Here is a 22603-nt window from a genome sequence, read left to right as displayed (position 1 = left end):
CTCCAGCACCACACAGGACTCCACGTATGTAGAAAAGGAGACCCTAAATCTCAGTGGTTAAACTGAAAGTTACTTTAAGCCCTAAATGAACTAGTGAACTGTGGAAATGCTTTGTTTCCAAAGATAATAGATTTGTTAGTAAGAAACATTCTTTATAGTTTTCCCATCCTTATTACATTACTCCCTGGCTTTGGAGTGGGCTCATGTCTCATGAGTAGGTTTAAATGTAAAGCCATTCTTCCACAGCTTCTGGACATGCCTGGAGTGGGCCCAAAGTAAGTGAGGGAATGATCAGAGATGACAAACATTATAATTTTGCTTTCTTTAAAAAACACAAACATTGCAGCATGAATTGAGTTCTTGTGCCATTAAGCTGAAGAGCATATTCTTAAATAGCTGTTTAATATTCCATTTTATGGATTCATTGTAATTGAATTTTATTTTTGATATCTAAGTTTTCGATTTTCCAAACATCCTTAATTGCACTTCTAAGTAATTAAGATTCCTAGAAATATTACTGAATCGAACATTAATATTTAAGGCTCTTGAAACATACTGTCAAATTTCTAGAAGCATACAGGAAAGCCTACATTTCTAGTATTGAGTTCTGCTATAAAAAGACATTTCTTTACAAACTTTTTCCCTTTCTATTGTGGTGTTTGCTAATACTTGGTTTTGAGAATTAAAAAATATCTGTGGTAATAATTATCATTTTAAGGTTTTAGATATTAATAATCTCATTTGTGAACTATTAACTTTTATGTTCATAGTTTTTCTACCCCAGAACCAAACATTGTTATATTCATAAAAATTTCAAATGTGTCCTAATACTAGTTTTTAATCCACCTGTTTTGAATATCAACTGATACAGCATGTGAAGGGCATTTCCATTTAACATTTTGGATAACCTCCCAACAGTGAAGTTCCACATTTACCTCACCTGCAGTGACTTTACTTAAAATCTCACTCTAAATTCTTAGGGTTGCGAAGTCAAGCCTATGCACTTAGCTCTTTTATTTCTAGTACTATATTTTAACACTAAAATTTTGTTTACCAGCCATTATATGTCCTATACCACAACTAGAATAAAAAATACTTGGCAATCCCATTTACACCCCAATTTTATCTTCTCTGTGTGGTTAATCGGCGTCTTTATTTCAAACAGATAAAACTATCTTCTATGAAATGAAGAACTAATCATTAGTTCTCATTAACTCCTGCTTAGTTGGCTAAAGATACAGAGCATATTAATTTCTACAGGCACCTCTCTGAATTCAAGTAAAAGTTTTGGTAGACAAGGATTTCCTAGTGACGTATCATTAACATAATATGAATATTGAGTACAAATATTGCTATGCTTTCATTCCTTTAAATTATTTTACTTTGAAAATTTAAAAACTATCACTTTATTAACAGATTTTCATTTTTAAGGAACATACTGAAATGTGAAAATACAAATCTAATCAAACTAAATTTTGAACACATATAGAGCCAAATATTTCAACAAAACTGCAGTTTAATTTCAGAAAATGTGTTAAAATATATATTTATACATCAATTTCTGACATACACTTAATGTGTTAGTATACACAAAATGATGCTTTCTCTTGAAACTGTATTTATGAAATGTACATTTTAATTTAAATACTCAGTATACACTGCACTTAATCTGCATGTTGCATTTATTAAATACATTAAAATCTGCAATGTAACAAAAACGGTTTCTGCATACGAAATTCAAAACACCATTTTAAATGAACAAAAGATGGCTCACTTCATTTTTGTTTGTTTTTTTTTTTACAACTAGTGTACAATACACTAGCTCAGCTCCACCATACCACCTGTTCGTTCTTTTTTTATTTAACATTGTTCACAGACTAGTACATATTACAATAAGAGTGCTGGATAAAAACATGAGGTACGAAAGTGGTTCAAAGATTATAGGTCATGCAGATCATGCTAGACAGCAAAGAAAATTGTGACCAAGAAAACACTAAATAAAAAATACATAAAGAATGTGCATTATATAAAAAAACAAAACAAAACAAAAAAACTCCATTACACAGCTTTGCTTCTTTGGTTACAAAGTAGGTTGAACAATTTCACAGCTTTTTATTCCCACCCGAAAAAAAAGTCATACGAAATGTCAAAAAGCAGAGGAATCGTGGCAATTTCGCTATTAGAAAGTAGAAACAAATGAACAAAGTTTTCTTCATCAAAATAGCCCAATTATTTATTATATCACAATAACTGGTGACTACCTGTACAGTTGCACTATGGTCTTCATACTTACACTATACAAAATTTACATTCAAGCTGGGTCTTTACTACTGAAAATAAATACCGAAGGTAAATTGCCATTAGTGTTAGAAATATGGCAGGATTCTTTTGTTTAATTATTGCCTGAACATTTTGTCTATTAAATGCAATCCTGTCTTTCAATTCCTTTACTGATACTTATATTTTAAAAAATTAAAAAAGTTCTGTGACATTGTTCATGTACATTATGAAAATAGCAGCCCTGTAATAAATAAAACACAAATAAATGAAAACTTATGTAGGCAAATGTTACTGATATTGAAAGAAAAGTGGCTCTTTAAATGAACTGTTATTTATAATGTGGTAGAAAGGCTCAGGGTAATCCGTGGGTAATCAGAAACATGGGAGAGCCACCAATGCTCTTAAAGACCCCACTCATGCGCACCAGGTAAAATGCAGACTTTGCTCCCATTAATAAACCCCATCTATTGGTCTCCTTTTGTACTGATGACACATAACTGAACATCAACAGTGCTGCATGACATCTCAAAGAGAGGGAAAGCTCTTGTAGAATGATTGTCTAATACTGAAAAGGCCAAACACATAACCGAAGCATGGCTACTTGCTTTCGTATAAAGTGGAAAGAATACCAGTGGCACACAGGATAGATTGCTTTCAGTTTTTTTCTTAATGAGGCAAGAAAGCTTTATGCTGAGGAGACATTCGGCTGCTGTGGAGGTTGCGTTGGCTGAGAAGGCTGTGCTATCACTGCTTGTTGTTGAGAAGTGCTACCAGGATTGGCCTGTTGAGCTGGGAGTTGGGATAATTGATCATTGTTTGAAAGAGATTTTAACAGTGCATTTTCTCGTTCAAGTAAAGAGTTTCTTTCAACTAATTCTTTTATTTGTTCCTTTAGAACTTCTACTTCTTCTCTCACTGCATACATCAAATGGCTTTTCACCAGATCCTGTGGAAAACAAAATGAATAATGTGAAAAAAAAAAAAAAAAAGTGCAGAGAAAGGTTCCAGCCTACTTGGTACCTACAAGGCACTTTTATACTAGTTTCCCTGCTCTTGTATTTACTGTTCTGGTGTATCTTGATCGGCCTAGGGGACAGAATCCAAGCTGAAAGATTTGGTGTGCACTGGTGTGATTTTCAAAATTTTAAGTGATTTCTGAAAAAGACCAACTTCCTAAATTGTCAATTGTAAGTTTAGAAATCAAAAAGTTTAGAATCACATGCCTAGATGTTAAGACTGAGAAAAACAAAGGAGTAGTATATTCCAAAGGAAGCTGTGTGATATTAAAACTAATTCCAGTTTTATAAAGAGGCTTCAAAAAGCTTGTGGAGAAATGGATTCAAAAGAAAACGGAAATTTCCCAAGAATTTAAACAGTTTGACACTAACAATGCTTATTTTGAATAAAAATTTTATATATTGTAAACAATATATCTGTAAAAGAACAAAAGGAAAAAATTAACTAACCCTGATAATAAAAGAAATCAGAAACGCAAATAATTAGTCTAAAAGTCTTTTGTAATTATAGAAGAAATGAGAACCAGAACAGAAACAAATCTATTAAACCAGTGCAAAACAGTGCCTATGAATGACCAAAGGATGACAAAGGTCTCTAGATGAAGTTTCTACTTCAACACTCTTTCATCTTTAAACATCTTTTTTTTAGTTTTAGAGTTAGTTAGGTTTATTTATTTATTTTAAAAGTTTTATATATATATGTGTGTGTGTGTGTTACAACTACACACACACACATACATATGTATTTTATGTACACAAAACCACGCAGGAATATATAATCATTTAAACAACCAAAGGGCACATTCTGCAAGCCTGCCTCCTAGCCACCAGCACACAACCTCTCTTTTCATGAATCTATAGAGTTCTCCGCTGCACTCTCTCTCCATGCTATCACCTCTGCCTCTATCTCTGGTGTTGCTACTTCTCTGGATTGGGTTAAACTATTTTTGGAACATATGTACTTTATTCATCTCTGTACAAAAATGGTTCTCATTGGTGTTAATTCATAGGATGTGAGATATTCAAACGGGAGAAATATTTACCTACCTGTGTTTCTAAACTAAAAATTTTCAATATTTTAAGCATCTTCAACTCAATTTCATGATAGAAAAATTTAACTTGGTCATCTTTGATTTAGGGAAATTAGGTGCTGGCTTTTAATGACAAAAAGTAAGTGCTTCATCAGCCAATGAACAATCTTTGAAATGAGGGGACTGTAAACTTTGACTTACCATTGCTTGTTCTATTTTGTTGTCAATGGCTACAACACCTCCCCCAGACGCACTGGAAAAAATTAAAATATTTCAGTAAATTATTCTAAAACATTTAATCTCCCTTCCAAATCTCAAAATAATATAGAAACATTCGTCTTGCTTAATATCATTCAAATATGGTTAATTGAAAACAGTTTAGTAAGACTATTCTCACAATTGTAACACTCAGGTCTCTCATTTTGAAAATGTGAATAAATCTTCAGTAAGGAGGTCTAAAAGGCCTTTGTAGTTCCAACACTTCTAATGTGCCTATGTGGTTGTTAAAGTGCTGCTGAGTCAGTTCCAACTAGTAGTGACTCTGTGTAGGGTTTCCCAGAAGCAGCTGGTAGATTTGAACTGCAGACCTTGTGGTTCACAGTCCAGTGCTGATCCTACAACACCCACACCAGGAGACCAATGTGCCTATAACATATACTATTTAAAAGTAACTCTCAATTCTATTCAGGAGTTCTCAATTCAGCAGTCTTAAAACAACAGCAACAACAACACTGAAAGAGTAGTATACTTTTTGCACAACTGTTCAACTTTTTCATTATCCAACTATATATTCTAAGCCTAGTAATTACTTATGGCATTAAAAGTCAGTTGATGACATTTATTCTACAAGTTAGTATATTTTAATATTTGGCTTTAAAATAGTTAAGATATGGCTTCTATAAATGATTCAAGAGACTTTTAAATAAATACTACTTGCATAGTCAGTTAATAAGAAACTCAACATTCTGACTGTCCTACATGCTTTAGTTATAGGTTACCTGCTGGCAAAAAGCATCTAATAAGGTGGTTTAAGGAGCTCTGGTAGAGAAGTGGTTACGAGTTGGGCTGCTAACGTCAAGGTCAGCAGTGTGAAACTACCAGCTGTTCTGTGGGATAAAGATGAGGCTTTCTGCTCCTGTAAAGATTTACAGCCTCGGAAACCCTATTCTGGGTTGCTGGTTACGAGTTGGAAACGACTCCACAGCACACTACCACCACCACGAAGGTGGTTTAGATCAGTTTTTCCTAGAAAAAAACTGGTAGTAGTCTAGTTAGACAGTACATCCTACATTCAAGTATCACCTTGTTATTGTTTGTTGTTAAGTCAGATCCGAACCATAATGACCCTGGATAGGGCTTCTGAGGAGTGGCTAGTGAGTTTGTGCTGCCAACCTTGCAGTTCAAGCCGACCATGTAGTTGACTGCTTACCCTACAAATCCACACCAGTCCTTAACTTTTGTATAATAAACACAGAAAGTTGATTTAATGTGCTGGACTGTAAGGTCACTTTGAACCGTAATGTTGGCAGTTCAAGTTCACCAGCTGCTCCTCAGAAACCCTATACAGGGTCACTGAGTTGGAACTGACTCTCGACAGCGCATAACAACAATAAGATTTAGGTGTTAAAATCTGAGAAGACTATTTCACTTCAGGTGATGTGGACCCTCAATACTGTTATCAGAAGAGACTCAGGGTTATCCTGTCTGATTTGGTGGTGGTGTGCTGTGGAGTCAGTTCCAACTCATAGCGACCCTGCATCGGGTTTCCGAGTCTGTAAATCTTTACAGGCACAGAAAGCCTCATTTTTCTCCCGCAGAACCGCTGGTAATTTCGTACTAGCTGACCTTGAGGTTAGCAGCCCAACTGTAACCACAACGCTACCAGAGTTCCTTGTCCGATGTAGTGGTACCTTTTATACTGCAATCCAAGTAAATCTGGCTAGAACCCTGTTACTCACTACACCTACTTTAATAAATCAATTACTTTACTTCCCTGGATGTCAGCTTCATCATTTATAAAATGAAGGAATTGGTGTAAATATCCCAATGTTGTTGTTGTTGTTAAGTAACGTCAAGTAGGTTCCGACCCACAGCGACCTTGTATAGGGTTTCCAAGGAGCAGCTGGTGAGCTTGAACCTCCGACTTTGCAGTTCAAACGGCTTTGCAGTCTGGCGCATTAACCCACAGCGCCACACAGGACTCCAAATATCCCCCCTCCCCCAATGGATTGTCCATTTTTCAATCCTTGAAACTCTGAACCAGAACAGGAAAAACACTGACATTTATCTATGCATCAATCACTGCTGCTGATACATCTAAGGGATACATTGTTAAATATTGTTAAAAAACTTGCCTTTGCTTTACTCAAAGGCCTCTCTGAATTCCTGTGTTAAAGCATAATCACAATTTGCTGATTATGCTCACATCCTCTTATCCAAACCTGACCCCAAAAAGAACTCTAGATAAGTACTGAACTGCTAACCTCCAGACCAGTGGTTCACACCCACCAGCTGCTCCGTGGAAACCCTGTGAGTAGGAATTAACTTGATGACATTTAACAATAACAAAAGATTAACAAATATCTGTATATGTTAAAGACTGGAAGTACAGGTAAAAGCTTTGCAAAGCAAAAACTGTTATGTCCCTCCTAAGCACTTGACTACAAGGTCAGTTTGAACTGCCAAGGTCTGGGGTCCAAACTTACCAGTCACTCCTCGGAACCCTGTACAGGGTCACTATGAGTATGAACTGACTTAATTGCACTTAAGAACAACAACAAACTATAGAAAAATTACATAAACGATTTATCTTCAGCATCGATTTCAATGTTGTTAAGTGTTGTCGACTTGACCCTAATAAAGGGTTTGAGGAACGGCTGTTGGGTTTGAGCCACCAACCTTGAGATTAGCAGTCCAGTGCTTATCCTATAGTGCCACATTCAGGACTCCCAATGACAGCTATCATGTGGGTACCTATCAAATATTAGGCAACATTTTGGCAAAACAAAAATCCCAGAGAGAATGGAAAATATTGTAATTATTGCCATAGAATCATAAACCCATTTAACATATTAATGCTACACTAAGTAAAACAGTTGGCTTTCCAGGCAGTTTGAAACTTGGTATGGGGCTGTAGCATCAGCATGGATTGAAAACCACAAGGTCAGCAGTTCTTGGAAACCCAGTACAGGATCTCTAAGAGTCAGAATAGACTTGGTGGCACTTAACAACTGGTTCCCTGCTAAGGATTCTCTTCCTATGTATGCCTCCTTACTCTTACCACAAGAGATTACTTGCAACCTCACTGGGAAGACCAGAGTCAGATATGAACTTCTAAGCTTACATGCTTTCTACATTTTCACCCTTCTTACTATGCTAACTCTTTCATCCATACTCTCAGCTCAGAGACTGCAAATTAATTCCCAGTCTTTTCTCTGTAAAAATTAAATCCAGAGAAAGCAAAGTCAGGATAATTCAATCTCACATTAAAACTTTTTTAATCTGTAGTAATGTGAATAGACATAATAGCTATTTAAAATTCACTTATTTAAAATATAAAAATGATGCACATTTCTTCTCAAATTGTTCCACAACGGACAAATTTTGACTACTGTTGTCATACATATTTCAGTCCCCCCTGGAAACAATGCTAATTTAATAAGACAACTAGGTAGAGGAAAGGAACACACAAAGTATTTTAGGGCTACCTCACAATAAGCCCGAGTGACACTCTCATTCTACAATTGAGGAAACAGTCTATGTAACATGCTCTAAGTTACAATGCTAGTATAATAGATTTAAACCTAGATCCAATGTCAAAATAGGCTTTTTTTTTTTTTTAATCATAACAGTAAGACTGTGTGATAGGAAGAAAATGACTGATTATACTGTCCTCAAATAAATCCAGAGTAGTGTATATTATTAAGAGTGCTTTATCTAAGTGCCAATGTAAATTGTAAAACCTTAAGCACGGACCCAAAGATTAAACCGTTTTCATAACAAGCCAACTATCTTATCAAGCACATTCTTTTAAGAGGTTCAGCTCTTAGAACAAGGGAGGTAACTTCTTAGAAAGGTACTTGCTTATGATCTTTAGACATAAAGATTGTTCCTATTTGCTAAGAACTAAAGCATTCTTTTGGTTTGTTGGAAAATGTAAGATTTCTTAACATTATATGTATTTACAAGCAAAATATTGTTTAAAAAATTGCCTTTGCTTTACTCAAAGGCCTCTCTGAATTCCTGTGTTAAAGCATAATCACAATTTGCTGATTATGCTCACATCCTCTTATCCAAACCTGATAAAAACAATTCCTCAGGGATTCCTCTTCTTTACTCCTAAGAAGTCAGTCCTTAGGAATCAAGTAGTGTTTTCAGTAAATCACCTACCACTTACACCCTCACACCCCCAAATAAGTTCTAGAATCATTGTTTTTATTAGGTGCCACTGAGTTGGTTCTGATTCATAGTGACTCCATGCACAACAGAATGAAACACTGCTCGGTTCTGTGCCATCCTCAACTGTTGTTACATTGGAGACTATTGCTGCTGCCATTGTGCCAGTCCATCTTGTTGGGGGTTTTCCTCTTTTTCACTTTGCCAAGGGTGTCATTCTCCAGGTACTGGTTCCTCCTGATAATGTATGAAATATGACTGACTAAGTCTCACCATCCTGGCTTCTAAGGAACTTTTTGGCTGTACTTCTTCCAAGGCAGATTTATTTGTTCTTCTGGCAGCTCATGGTACTTTTAATGTTCCTCTCCAATACCATAATTCAAATCCATCAATCCTTCGCCGATCTTCCTTATTCAATGTTCTTCTTTTACATGTAATGAAACTTGGGTCAGGTGCACCTTAGCTCTCAAACGGCTGTCTTTGCTCTTGAACACTTTAAAGAGGTCTTGTGCAGCAGATTTGCCTAATGCAATATACACTGCTTGCTTTCTTGGCTGCTGCTTTCTTGAGTGTTGATTGTGGATCCAAGTAAAATGAAGTCTTTTACAACTTCAATATTTTCTCCATTTATTTTATTTTACTGGGCCAGTTGTGAGGATTTTTGTTTTCTTTACATTGAGGTGCAAACAGAAGGCTATTGACCTTCAACTTCAACAGTAAAGTATTTCAAGTCTCCTCGCTTCCAGCAAGCAAGGTTGTTTCATCAATATATTGCAAATTGTTAATAACACTTCATCTAATATGGATGCCATGTTCTTCTTCATATAAGCCAGTTTCTTGGAATATTTGCTCAGCATACAGATGGAATAAGTATGGTGAAAGGATACAACCTGGCACACACACTTTTTCATTTTAAACCATCTAGTAGTAATGTGGACTCCTGGTGTGGTACTGTAGGCTAACACTGGACTGTGCACCATAAAATCAGCAGTTCAAACCTACTAGCTGTTCCTTCCTCGGACACCCTATACAGGGTATCTATGAGTCAGAACTGACTCAACGGCACTTAAAAAACAACAGTAGTACTGTAGAATAATGACAAGACTGATAACTGCAAGGTGGGCGGTTCACACTAACCAGTCACTCCTTGAAAACCTTATACAGGGTTGCTACGAGTCTGAACCAACTCCAAGTGCTTAACAGAAACAACAAGAAGCGTCACCTTGTTCTGTCTGAACAACTGCCTCTTGGTCTATGTACAGGTTCTGCAATGAGCACATTTGTTATGGAATAATCATTCTTCACAATATTACCTGTAGTTTATTATGGTTCACACAGTTGAAAGCCTTTGCCCATTCAAAAAAGCACAAATAAACATCTTTCTGGTATTCTCAGCTTTTATCCAAGATCCCTGACATCACCAATGATATCCTAGATCCATGTTCTATTCTGAATCATCTTGAATCTCTGGTAATTCCCTGTTGATGTACTGTTGTGACTGTTTTTCAATTACCTTCAGCAAAATTTTACTTGCATGTGACGTTGTTGTTAAGTGCCACTGAGTCGGTTCCAACACATAGCAAACCTGTATAGGGTTTCTGACAAGTGGATGATGAGTTTAAACCACCAACATTGTGGTTAGCAGTCCAGTGCTTTCCTATTCATAGCCCACCCTGTAGGTGATTTACTGAAAACAAGGTTGATTTGCAATTCAAATCAACCTTGCAGTCCACTAATACGGAGAGATAGAAAAAGGTTAAGACTGTACCCTGGCTAAGATGAAAAACTAGTGAGATCTGGAAAAACTGTGGCATTTTAGTTCTTACGGGTGTTACTATATAGTATAAATAACAAGAACTAATAATACCGAAGGAGTCCTGGTGTGGCACTGTGGGTTAATGCACCAGACTGCAAAGCTGTTTTAACTGCAAGGTCGGCAGTTCAAACTCACCATTGGCTCCTCAGAAACCCTAATACAGGGTCGCTATAGGTTGGAATAGACTCGACGGCACTTCACAACAACAACAATAATATTGAAAGGACTTTTATAAATAGGAAAAGAGAGCTGTACATAATACAATAAGCCTCAATGATTTAATTTCTAGTCATCCTAAATACATACCTAAACTTTTCTCTATCCCTACTGAAAAAAAAACAAAACCTTCTGACCAAATACAAACTTCTATGGTCAAGAATAAAACTCTTAGATAAATAGTAAATTGAGTTAAGAACTTAAAAATTTATGTATTTTAACTATAAAAACGATTGATTTGTTTATTATGTGATAAAACCCCACAAATTACCCTATGGTGATTTTTATGATTAATAACACAAAATTGCGTAATAGTAATCCTGGTGTAGCACTGTAGGATAAGCACTGGACTGCAAGATCAGAGGTTCAAACCCACCAAATCACTCTTTGGAAACCTTATACAGGGTCACACTATGAGTCGGAACTGACTAGATGGCACTTAACTTTCTGCTACTTTATACTTTTAAGGAGTTCTGGTAGTATAGTGATTACGAGTTGGACTGCTAATTGCAAGGTCAGCAGTTCAAAACTACCAGCTGTTCCATGTCAGAAAGACAATGCTTTCTGCTCCCAACAGCCTCAGAAACCCTAAGCAAGCTCACTATGAGTGGGAACTAACTCCAGGGCACACCACCACCATCATATATATTTTCCTCTAACTTCTTTGATTCTATTATTTCAGAATGAAAGTTAAAACAAATTCAGAATATACACAAAAAGGTATGAAATGAGTGAACATAAAGCCCCTCTCCTACCTCCGACTCCCTTTATCCAGTGTCAACCATACTGTGTGCATTAAGAATCTTTAGATTATACATGCAACACTGTTTATAATCGTGTCTACCAATTAGGGAACTGATTAAATCATGACATACACAACTACTCAACTGACTACTACGAATCTATAAACAACCATAAAGTATTTTGGAATTCCTATTTTTTGTAATATTATCCACAAATTTGTTATGATCCACAGTATGAATGCCTTCCAGTCAAGAACAAAAAAAAAGCAAGGCTATCCCTTGTTCCACATCTTTTTTTAATCCGGCTTGAATTTCTGGCAGTTCCATGTCAACGTACGGCTGCAGTAATTTTTAAATTATCTTCAGCAATATTTTGTTAGTATGTGATATTAATGACAATGTTTGATAATTTTACTTGATCTTCTTTCTTTGGAATGGGCATGAATATGGACCTCTTTCAGGCGGTAGGCCAGGTATTTCTAAATTTCCTAACACAGGTTAAGTTATTAACTTCGACATTATATCTGCTTGTTGAAAACACCTCAATTGGTATACTATCAATTCCTGAAGACTTGTGTTCTAATGCCTTAAGTGCAATCTGGATTTCTTTCTTCAATATCTTCAGTTCTTAATCATATGTTACCTCCCAAAATGGTTGAATGTAGACAAATTCTTTTTAGTGACTCTGTATATTCTTTCCATCTTCTTTTGATGCTTCCTGCGTTTACTCAACTTTTTTGTCCATACATTATAATAGATTGAATTGTGTCCCCCTCAAATATGTGTCAACTTGGCTGGGTCATGATTTTCAGTAGTAAGGCAGTTATGTAACGTAGTAGTTATGTGATGATTACCCATGATGTGATCTGATGTGATAAGACTAATAAGGGTAGGCTGCAATATTCTAAATTTCATTACAACCTTAATCCAATTTAAGGGCGTTTCCCAGGGGTGTGGCCTGTAACATCTTTTATCTTACAAAGATAAAAGACTGAGTGAAGTGCCTACTTTGGATCTGGGGTCCCTGCACTTTGAAGCTCTTAAGATTCTGGGGAAGGCTGATGTCAAGACTCATGGAGATCTCCAAGGAATGCTGGGCCTACAGATACTGAAAGGAGAGACAAGATGACCTTTTCTGGGAGCCTGCAAAAGAGAAAGCTTTCCCCTAGAGCCAGCACTCTGAATTTTAACATCTAGTCACCTAAACTGTGAGAAAATAAATTTCTGTTTGTTAAAGCCATCCTCTTGTAGTATTTCTGTGATAGTAGCACTAGAAAACTAAGACAATATGGCAACTTGAGACTTGAATTATCTCTTTGGCTCTTTCACCCTGGAAAATGCCAATTATGTTTTTTCCTTTTGGGTTTCTAAATTCAGGTCTTTGTACATGTATTTTACACCTTATCTTCTTAAGCCATTCTTTGAAATCTGTTTAGCTCTTTTACTTAATCATTTATTCCACTCACTTTAGCTATGCTGAGACCATGAGTAAGTTTAAGAATTTCTTCTGATACCCATTTTGGTCTTTTCCTTTTTTCCTGTCTTTTGTTGTTGTTGTTAAGTGCCGTCAAGTAGGTTCCGACCCATAGCGACCCTGGATAGGGTTTTTGAGGAGCAGCTAGTGAGCTTGAACCACTGACCTTGCAGTTCAAATGACTTTGGTGTCTGGTGCATTAACCCAGAGCGCTTACACAAGGGAATATAGTGCATCGTTAAAACACTGGAAAAGGTGAATGGCAGGACTGTATTCTTCCTTTCCCCTTATTTATTCAATCTGTATACTGAACAAGTAATACAAGAAGCTAATCTCTATAGGAAGATCGCTGCATCAGGATTGGAGGAAGACTCATTAACTAGCAAGCAGTAAGCAGAAGACACAACCTTTTTGCTGAAAATAAAGATGACTGACTGGAAGCACTTACTGATGGTGAAAACCTACAGTTTTTAGCATGGACTGCCTGACCATGAAGAAAATGGAAAACTTCAATGGATGGATATACATCATGATAAATGAAGCAGAAACTGAAGTTGTCAACGATTTCATTCTTTTTGGATCAACAATCAATGTCCATACAATCAAGAAATCAACTGATATATTGCAATCTGCTGCAAACGACTTATTTATAATTTTAAAAAGCAAAGATGACTAGGGTGCTGTATCTATTTTAGATATAGTTCTGTAGGATAAGCACTGGACTACTAAATAGATACAGTTCTGTAGGATAAGCACTGGACTACTATACATCTGATTCAAGCCATGGTCTTTTCAATCATCTCACGTGCATGTGAAAGCTGGACAATGATAAAAAGACTTAAGAACTGATGCATTTGAACTGTTGCTAGCGAAGAATATTGAATTTACCATACTGCCAGAAGAATGAACAAATTTATCATAGAAGAAATAAGTCATAATATTCCTTTTTGAAAGTGCGGATAGTGAGACTTTGGCTTGCTTTCTTTGGACAAGTTGTCACGACAAACTAATCACTAGAAAAGGACAACATGTTTAGTACAGGATCATGAGCTGAATTGATACAATTGTTAAAACAATGGACCCACAAATGGCACAAGATCATCAGTTATACATAAGGATGAGCAAGAGCAGACCCAACAACTAACAGCAGCAAAAAGAGAAAAAAGAAAAAAAATGTTTTTCAGGTGTATCAGGATAGGAACAATGTACCATGAGATCTTTAAAGATCTTTAAAGGTACAGAAGCTTGTATTATAATTATCTCATGTGTGAAATGGGTGAGTGGGAATAATATATAGAGAGGGCTTCAAAAAGTTTATTAGAAAAACTTAATTATAAGATAATGGAATTTTTCCACAAAAATTTTGAAGTCCCCTGGTTTGTTGCATTTACTTGCTTATGCATTAGAAACTGTGTAAGAACACACATGCATGCACAGAGAAAGTGATTATCTATAAAGGACTTAAAAAACTGCATTATCTTTTAATTCCATTTCCCATGAACTTTTAAAAGTTCCCTGGTATTTAGGCAGGCAGATGGGAGGCAGGAGTGGAAGCAGGGCTACTTTCATTATATTCTGCAAAATTACTGAAAAACAATTTCCAAAATGAAAATGACTCATGTAGAATTTATTATCGTGTATGGTGATAAAAATGACTGGAATGTGACAATAACAGACAGGAAAAGGGAGAAAGCAGGTTAAGAAGAGACATTTACTCCTCTTTTTCTAGGAAGGACTTTATTCTGGTAGGTTATTGTTGTTGTAATGTGCCGTGGAGTTGGTTCCGACTCATAGTGACCCTGTACAGGGTTTCCGAGGCTGTAAATCTTTATAGGAGGAGAAAGCCTCATCTTTTTCCCGTGAAACAACTGGTAGTTTCGAACTGCTGACCCTGAGGTTCACAGCCCGATTCGTAACCACTACGCTACCAGAGCTCCTTCATTCTGGTAGGTAAGGTATTCAAAATTCATAATAATCACCAACTCCTTCCTCCACAAATTTATTAAAGATTTGTGATTTATAAACTTTATTTCCTTGATTAGGCTGGACCATAAAATAAGATACAGTTCTGTAGGATAAGCACTGGACTACTAATTGTAAGGCTGGCAATTCAAGCCCACCACCCACTCCTTGGAAACCTTATAAAGGGACACTGTGACTAGGAACCAACTTGACAACATTTAACAATATGAGTATGTATCAATAATGTTTATGACTCCCAATATATTATTTTTTTATTCAAAGTGATTCTGCTAAGAAATACAGTGAAGCCTGTAAGAGCTGGAATTGGACAGGACTGCACTGTTTTTCCGTATCTCACAAGCTGTCCACCTTTGACACTGTGCAGTCTTAAGCACTTTTCTATTGTGCTCTATTGGTGTTTTGAGTTTCTTCTTCTCTGACAGATTTCCACCTTACACAGGGTTCTAGCTTTTGCAGGTTTTACTATAGTAAAAATTTGTGGCAAGCATATTTTTTATGCTTGTAACAGCATATGTAATAGGCTACATACACGTAATTTTTAAAATGTAAAAACTAAAATTGTACATATTGTTGTTAGGGGCCGTTGAGTTAGTTCCCACTAATAGTGACCCTATCCTCAATAAAATGAAACACTGCAAAGATTTATAGCTTGAAAAAAAAAGAGAGAGATTTATAGCCTCAGAAGCCTTATAGAGGGTTGCTATGGGTCGGAATTGACTTGACAGCAATGAACAACAAAAGTAATATTAACATTACCTTATTTTTTCCAGATCTCTTCACATTTGCTAGTTATACTATTTTGGGATAATAGTTATAATATCTGGAAGTTTAATTCTGATATAAACAGAGCTTTTCCTTGTACAGCCATGCTAAGGACACTTAAAAACTAAATGAACTAAAGTTCTATTAAAGCATTCAAGATATAAGATACAAGAAGAATTTAGTCTGGAAAAATTTGGAGATTGGAAGAGTAAAATTTGCACAGCAAGTTTGCCATTACAACCCGATTGTTCCAAATAAACTAAGAAAGTTTAATTAACATTCTATTATCTCAAGTTAAATACTTAAATGTTCTATGAACATGGGATCATATCTACAAAGATAAATGAGTTTATGCACAGGCTAGTTATTTCTTATTAGACTAACATTAGACAAAGTTTGACAGCATGAAAAGATTATTTCCTTCCTCTGAGTCAGATTGAAACAAGAAAGGGTGTGAGAAAAAGGTAGGAGGAGGTGACATTTCCTCCAGTGCTAGAGTGTTTACATTGAGAGCAAGCGCTCTTCAAAGAGATTTCATTGTATTGTTTACACAGCAGCAAGTAGGTAATCTGATATTAGCATAAATCATTATTGGGGAGTAAAACATACATACCAGGAGTTTTAAACCCAAATTAAAAATCTGACACTATAGCACTGGCTACTTGAATTCCTGGAGACTGGAAAAACAGTATATGCCTGACAATTACTTAGATTTAGATGTATATTGGTACCTCAAACCCACTCCAAAAGGTACAGTAGAAAGAATTTCAAAATGTCATTTGCTTTCTAGCTCTGAATATCTGACAAAAACTTAAATAACATAGCTATATGAAAAAGGAATAAAGGCTATTCCCATATATTCATCTTAAATATTACAGAAATATGCCTTTAGTTTGCCAAGATAAAAGCTGACTGTTAACTTAGCTTCCAAAAAAAACCCTGAATTTAGTTATTGAAGTACATGTTAATCTAGTAAAAGATCTATGCTTTTCAGTGTTGATTTATTTCAAAGAGCATTTTTCCTAGAAAGCTAAAAATTTATATTGAAGAGGTAAATTCAATAAAAATTCTTAATATGAAGACATTACAACCATGTATGGGTTTAAATTATTTTGTTAGATTAGGAAAATGATTAATTTTGTAGTAGAGGTCAACTGCTTTAATATATTAACAATAACATTTTTTCATTTTGACTATGTGAAAATATCAGTACTTTAGCAATTTAAGGTAACAGGAAATTTTCACAGTGTAATTATATGAAAATGAACAAACTGGAGAAAGAATGATAGAAAATGTAAACTTTCAAAAGATTTGCAAACCATTTCATAAACCATTAACAACTGAATTTTAACTCAGCAGTTGTCTACTATAAAAACAGTCTTATTTATATTCTAAGTCCAACTAATATATCTAAATTTCTGAATTCTTCAGCATAGACACATAAAATAGGCAAAAAAAAATAACATCTGTAACTTATTACTGAAAGCCTGTTACCTTTATTTTAGTTTCTAACATCTACATTTTTTCCACAGCTCCAAATCTCTGTTTAACTTTTAAATTGGATATGCTTAATTACTCCTGGACACCTTCCATAGTCTTTGCTCATACTGCCTCTCTGAATACTTACAATGTCAAAATTCCACCATTCTTTTGTCAATCAGCTCAATGCTTTCTATTATGTAAAGGCTTCTATAACCATGCTGGAAGCCACAGTATTAGATAGTAAGTCATGTCCCACACTACAATTATGACACTAATCATATATGCTGTGTTTTAACAGTTTAGTCTAATCCCTACCAGACAAAACTACTCATTATACAAAATATACCATGAAACTGGCTGCCACTTTCTCAATTCATACACTGTAGTAACCTGGACTCACAAAATGGATATTTGGAATCTGGGTCCCAAACATGTTACTTGCTATTTTGCCTCTTGGAGAATTTTCTCTAGCTATAACATGAGGTAGCTGTTATTAGATCACCTCCAAAGTCATCTCCTGCACTTAAGGGCAAACTGACTTTCTCTACAACAATCCTTGGCATCTAATGACCAAGGATAATGCTATCATTTTAATTAAACTCAAAACAGATTAATTGAGTAAATATCCCTTAGTCTCTTCCACATCTTCAGTCTGAAGCTAAACTTGCCCTTTCCCCCCTCTTTTCCTTGCTGCCTAGTATCTAATTCTGACATCTTGTTGTGGGCTGTTGAGTCCATTCTGATTCATAGTGACCCTATATGCAGTTTTGAGAACAGATGGTGAGTTTAAATTGCAACTTTGAGGTTATCAGTTCAGTGCTTATCCTACAGTGTCACACCAGGGCTCAATTCTTAACTCCTGGTCCTACACATCCTGAACAAACTTTGCCTCTTACTGACTGTTGTTGTTGTTAAGTGCCTTCGAGTCGGTTCCGACCCATAGCGACCCTATACAGGGTTTCCGAGGGTATAAATCCTTACGGGAGTAGAAAGCCTCATCTTTCTCCCGCGGAGCGGCTGGTAGTTTCGAACTGCTGACCTTATGGTTCGCAGCCCGATTCGTAACCACTACGCTACCAGAGCTCCTTACTGACTATATAGCCAAATCTCAGTAACACTTATCTTTCTAGATGACACATTTATACAAAAGGACCAGTTTCTCTGTCTCCTCTGTACAATGCCCAGAACTCAATAATGCTTAGAAGAATATGATGTTGGACAGTGTACACCTGTGGGAAGACCACTAGATATGAAATTTGTAAATACATGTTGCAGCTTGACCTTATCTCAAATTTGCTGTTATCTAAAAGAATTTACTCTCTCCCTGGACTTTTCTCCTTTATTTAAACAAAACAAAAACAACTCATCTACTCTAAAGAATTTTCAGCTTGAAAATTCTAGTTTTATCTTTTGAGATGCTTCCTACTGCTTGATTAGAATTGTTAAGTCAACTTGTTGTTAAGTACCATGGAATCGGTTACTTAGAGGAGGGAAACAGTGGCAAAAAGAAAAAGTAATACTCAGATCTTGAAGAAGTTACCTTGGCTAGCAAAGGAGAAGTAGGGGTAGTAGAACATTGCAAAATGCTTGGTCATAGTAAGAAAAAAGGAGTCCTGGTATAGCACTGTAGGATAAATACTGGACCACAAGGTCAGTTTGAACTGCAAGGTTCAAACTCATCAGTTGCTCCTTGGAAACTCCATATAGGGTTTGCTATGAGTCGGACCCAACTTGAGGGCAAATGACAACAGCAGCAGCAAGGAAAAAAAATAGTTGGTGAGGTAAAACAACAAAACAATTTATACAACTGAAGCATAGAGACGCTGACAGAAATTGTGGAATGTGAAATGCATCCATGATTAAAGAAATGTTGAGGATGACTGGGGGTTTACTGTATCAGAGAATAGCTCTGGTGTTAATTTCTGTTAATCTTAAAGCTAATCTTTTCATGTATGCCCCCCCTTCCTTCCCCCCAGAGATGTTAACTTCAGACTGTTTATTTCTTATAGCAGTTATCCAAACAAAAAGCTGAATTCTTAAAATAAAGTGGTATAAAGGAACAGGCTTTAGAATTAGACAAACTGGTTTCAAATCCTGACTCCATCATTTACTAGTAATGTGATTCTAGCAAGTTAACATACAGATACCAGATTCATCATCTGTAAAATAGGGTCATGGTTGTAATCTATCTTAAAGGGTTACTATGAAGGCTATGTAAGGCAACTTACAAAATTGTAAACACTTGGACCATGAGGTCAGTGTGAACTACAAGGTCGGTGGTTCAAACTTCACTAGTTACTCCTTGGAAACCCTGTACTAAGGTCACTATGGGTTGGCACTGACTCAATGGCACTATGCCAGAGGAGTCCTGGTGTGGTGCTGTAGGAAAAGCACTGGATAAAAAGACTGGTTTGAAGCACAAAGTTGGCAGTTAAACCTACCAGCTGCTCCTCGGAAACCATATTCAGGGTCGCTATGAGTTGGAACCAACTTGATGGCACTTAACATCAACACTATTCCAGTGAATCTTAAATTATAAATTAAGAGTTGAAGTCCTAAAACAGTAAATACAAACTGAAACAAACTAGATTAGTATTAAGGAATGGGCTTTGTACATGTATTACCCAAAAGAATAAAATTCTGAAGGATCGTCTTTAGAATTTCAAAGTTTCGTTGTTGGGAACAAAAATAATTTAGGCTTATTGTGGGAAGGAAATTTTTCCAAAGGTTACTGAAATATATCATGTATTAATTTAGCTCAACATAAAACTTAACTGAAAGTATCTCATGCCTTCATCTAGTGTAACATTAAGTTTTAAAATAAGTATTACTAAAAGCAAATTTTATTGTTGTGGAATAAAGTGTTGTTTTGCTTCCATACCATATTATTACCCTAGTTGAATACCACTGTTTTAGAATTACCTATTTCACAGGAATTCCAGTATAGATCAATAAGGAAAAGGTAGCCTTACTATGAAACCTGGCGAACATGGTGGCTCCACAGGATTGCAAACCACAAGGTTGGTGGTTCAAACCCACCATTGGCTCCACAAAAGAAAGATGAGGCTGTCTGCTCCCACAAAGATTTATAACCCTCAGAAACCCTAAACAGGGTCACTACAAGTCAGAACGGACTCCAAGGCACATAACAACTAGAAAATCTAAGGTTTTTTTTCAAACACTGTTCTCACAAACAAGTACATTTTTAGTGACAAAGGTGCTTTTATATCTAACAACTTTGCTTTATTTCATAATTAAACCCATTTGCTTGAACTTTTATAAGCAAAAAGTTTCTATTACAGTAAATAACAGAAATTTGAACATTTGTACACATCTGTGTGCATAAGCTCTTTTTAAAGATGAATTCTAGACATATCATGACCTGAATTTTAAAAAATAACTTAGATTCTAGAGATTAAATTTGTCATCAGAAATGAGATTATTTTACTCATTCTCTTTAGCCCAGCTCCCTTTTTTGCCTCATAACTCATTTATAAATCATTTTGTTTGTCTTTATCAAATGTTCTTCTCTCTTGAACTAAATCTTAAAGGCATGGATATAGAGATGAAACATTTTGTAAACCAAGTAAAAAACTGATACTAACTCATAAGAATTTATCTATGGATTCTTCTCAATTGACCAATCTCATTCTCCATAGACAATTAATAATGAATTTAAATGGAAGTGGTGAAAATAAAAGCACTTTCTGAATGGGGATTGGAGATAGGCTGAAGAAACACTTAGGAGAAGATTCGGCTATGTTTGAGTCTATGGAGGAATGTCTAGGCTGGAATTGAAAGTAATTTAATAGGTTTGAAGGTTAAGAGTATACAGATAGCTTCTTAAAAGTTTAAAGATGACACTCAAAGTTATCTGTTGTTAACTGCTGTAAAGTTTGTTCTAACCTGTAGCGACCCTGTATAGGGTTTCAAAGGAGCAGCTGGTGGGCTTGAGCTGCTGAACTTGTGGTTCAGACTGACTTTGCAGTCCCATGCATTAACCCACAGGGCTACAACAGGGCTCCAGAGTTATCTATATGCTTTTGTTATTATAAAGAGTGTGAGAAAAGGGTTTGGACAGCATCCTGAAGACAGAGAGGAGCTGTAGCCCAAATCTCACCCCTAATATTAACCCTTGTCCTAACCATAACCCTAATACTAAAACAAGTCCTAGGCCTATCCTGTTGTTGTTGTTAAGTGCCGTCAAGTCATAACAACTCTGTATAGGGTTTCCAAGGAGCAGTTTTGGGTTCAAATTGAACTTGTAGTCCAGTGCTTTATCCTATGGCGCCACATGAGGACTCCTAGGGACTAGACCTAAGCCATAGTCCTAACCTTCACTCCCTTCTCTTACTCACTCTCCAGGGGTAGGTATGACAGATGTCAAAACTCAAAGCCTATTACACATTGGTATTAACTTTGTACAACTCAGTACTTATATGGAACACTAACAACTATTTTAAGAGTGACTTATCTACCATGACTGTAATTATTAATGTACATACATACTAAAAATCTGGAAGGGAATATACAAACACTGAAACAGTAATCAAGTTTAAAACTTGGACTAGGTATGGCTGTTCTTATTCTACTTTCCAAATGTTTTAACTTTGAAAAGGCAAGCATATTACTTTAAAAGAAGTTGGCATACAAATGCATAAACTAAAAGGCTTTAAAAATAGGATTCTTATGTTCCAGCGGTCTACTAGGTCATTTGTACATTTAACCATGGCTCTCAATTAAGTTTTCTACAGATAATTTCAATTTCACTGAAAAGTACACAACTTCTTACAGTTTTACGTACTTTTGTTTTAAGCAGGGCTATATTTATGGATTTAACTTTCAGCCATATTTAGATACTCAAGAACTTTATTATAAATACTTAAAAATGGGAAGAGGTTATAAAGTTTGAAACCAAACGATTTACAGGTGCTTGACTAAAAGAAAAAAACTCCACTTATTCAAAATTTTGCTAGAGAAGTGTTTTAAAAACAGGCATGGAAGAGATCTTAATGGGATTATTCAGAAGTAAGGAAAATGGTATACTATGATTTAGCATTTAGCAGGAGGCTGTCATGTGACTCACCCCTTGACCAAGAAAAATTTGAAACACAAGGTAGCTTTTTAAAATGCCTCCAGTGTTTGCTCTTTATAAATTGTTTTTATTGTTAAGTGTCATGGAGTTGACTATAACTCATAGTGACCTTGTACAGGGTTTCCGAGGAGCAGCTGGGGTGGGGGTTTGAACTGTCAACCTTGTGGTTAGCAGTCCAGTACTGATCCTACAGTGCCAAATGGTTTCATTTAGTAAAATATTATTGCAGTTAAGTACAAGGATTCTTTTAAATATATATATATATATATATATATATATATATATATACACACACACACACACACACACA

The 22603-nt window shown here is 35.8% G+C and overlaps 1 protein-coding gene across 1 annotated transcript in view; it reads right to left on the bottom strand.

The window, feature by feature from the left end:
- Window positions 1-1501: 1501 nt before the first annotated feature.
- The window catches only part of TSC22D2 (TSC22 domain family, member 2), a 62994-nt gene continuing 41892 nt past the window's right edge, over window positions 1502-22603 (bottom strand). The window contains exons 3-4 of the mRNA XM_006876372.1: window positions 4529-4580; window positions 1502-3226 (exon numbers count right to left, since the gene is read on the bottom strand). Of these exons, the coding sequence (XP_006876434.1) occupies window positions 2966-3226; window positions 4529-4580 (313 nt within the window). The 3' untranslated portion in view covers window positions 1502-2965. The remainder of the gene's footprint in view (window positions 3227-4528; window positions 4581-22603) is intronic.

The sequence above is a fragment of the Chrysochloris asiatica genome, unplaced genomic scaffold (genome assembly GCF_000296735.1).
Source record: "Chrysochloris asiatica unplaced genomic scaffold, ChrAsi1.0 scaffold00376, whole genome shotgun sequence".
In the NCBI taxonomy this organism is placed as follows: Eukaryota; Metazoa; Chordata; class Mammalia; order Afrosoricida; family Chrysochloridae; genus Chrysochloris; species Chrysochloris asiatica.
This window is presented reverse-complemented; position numbering and strand designations above follow the sequence as displayed.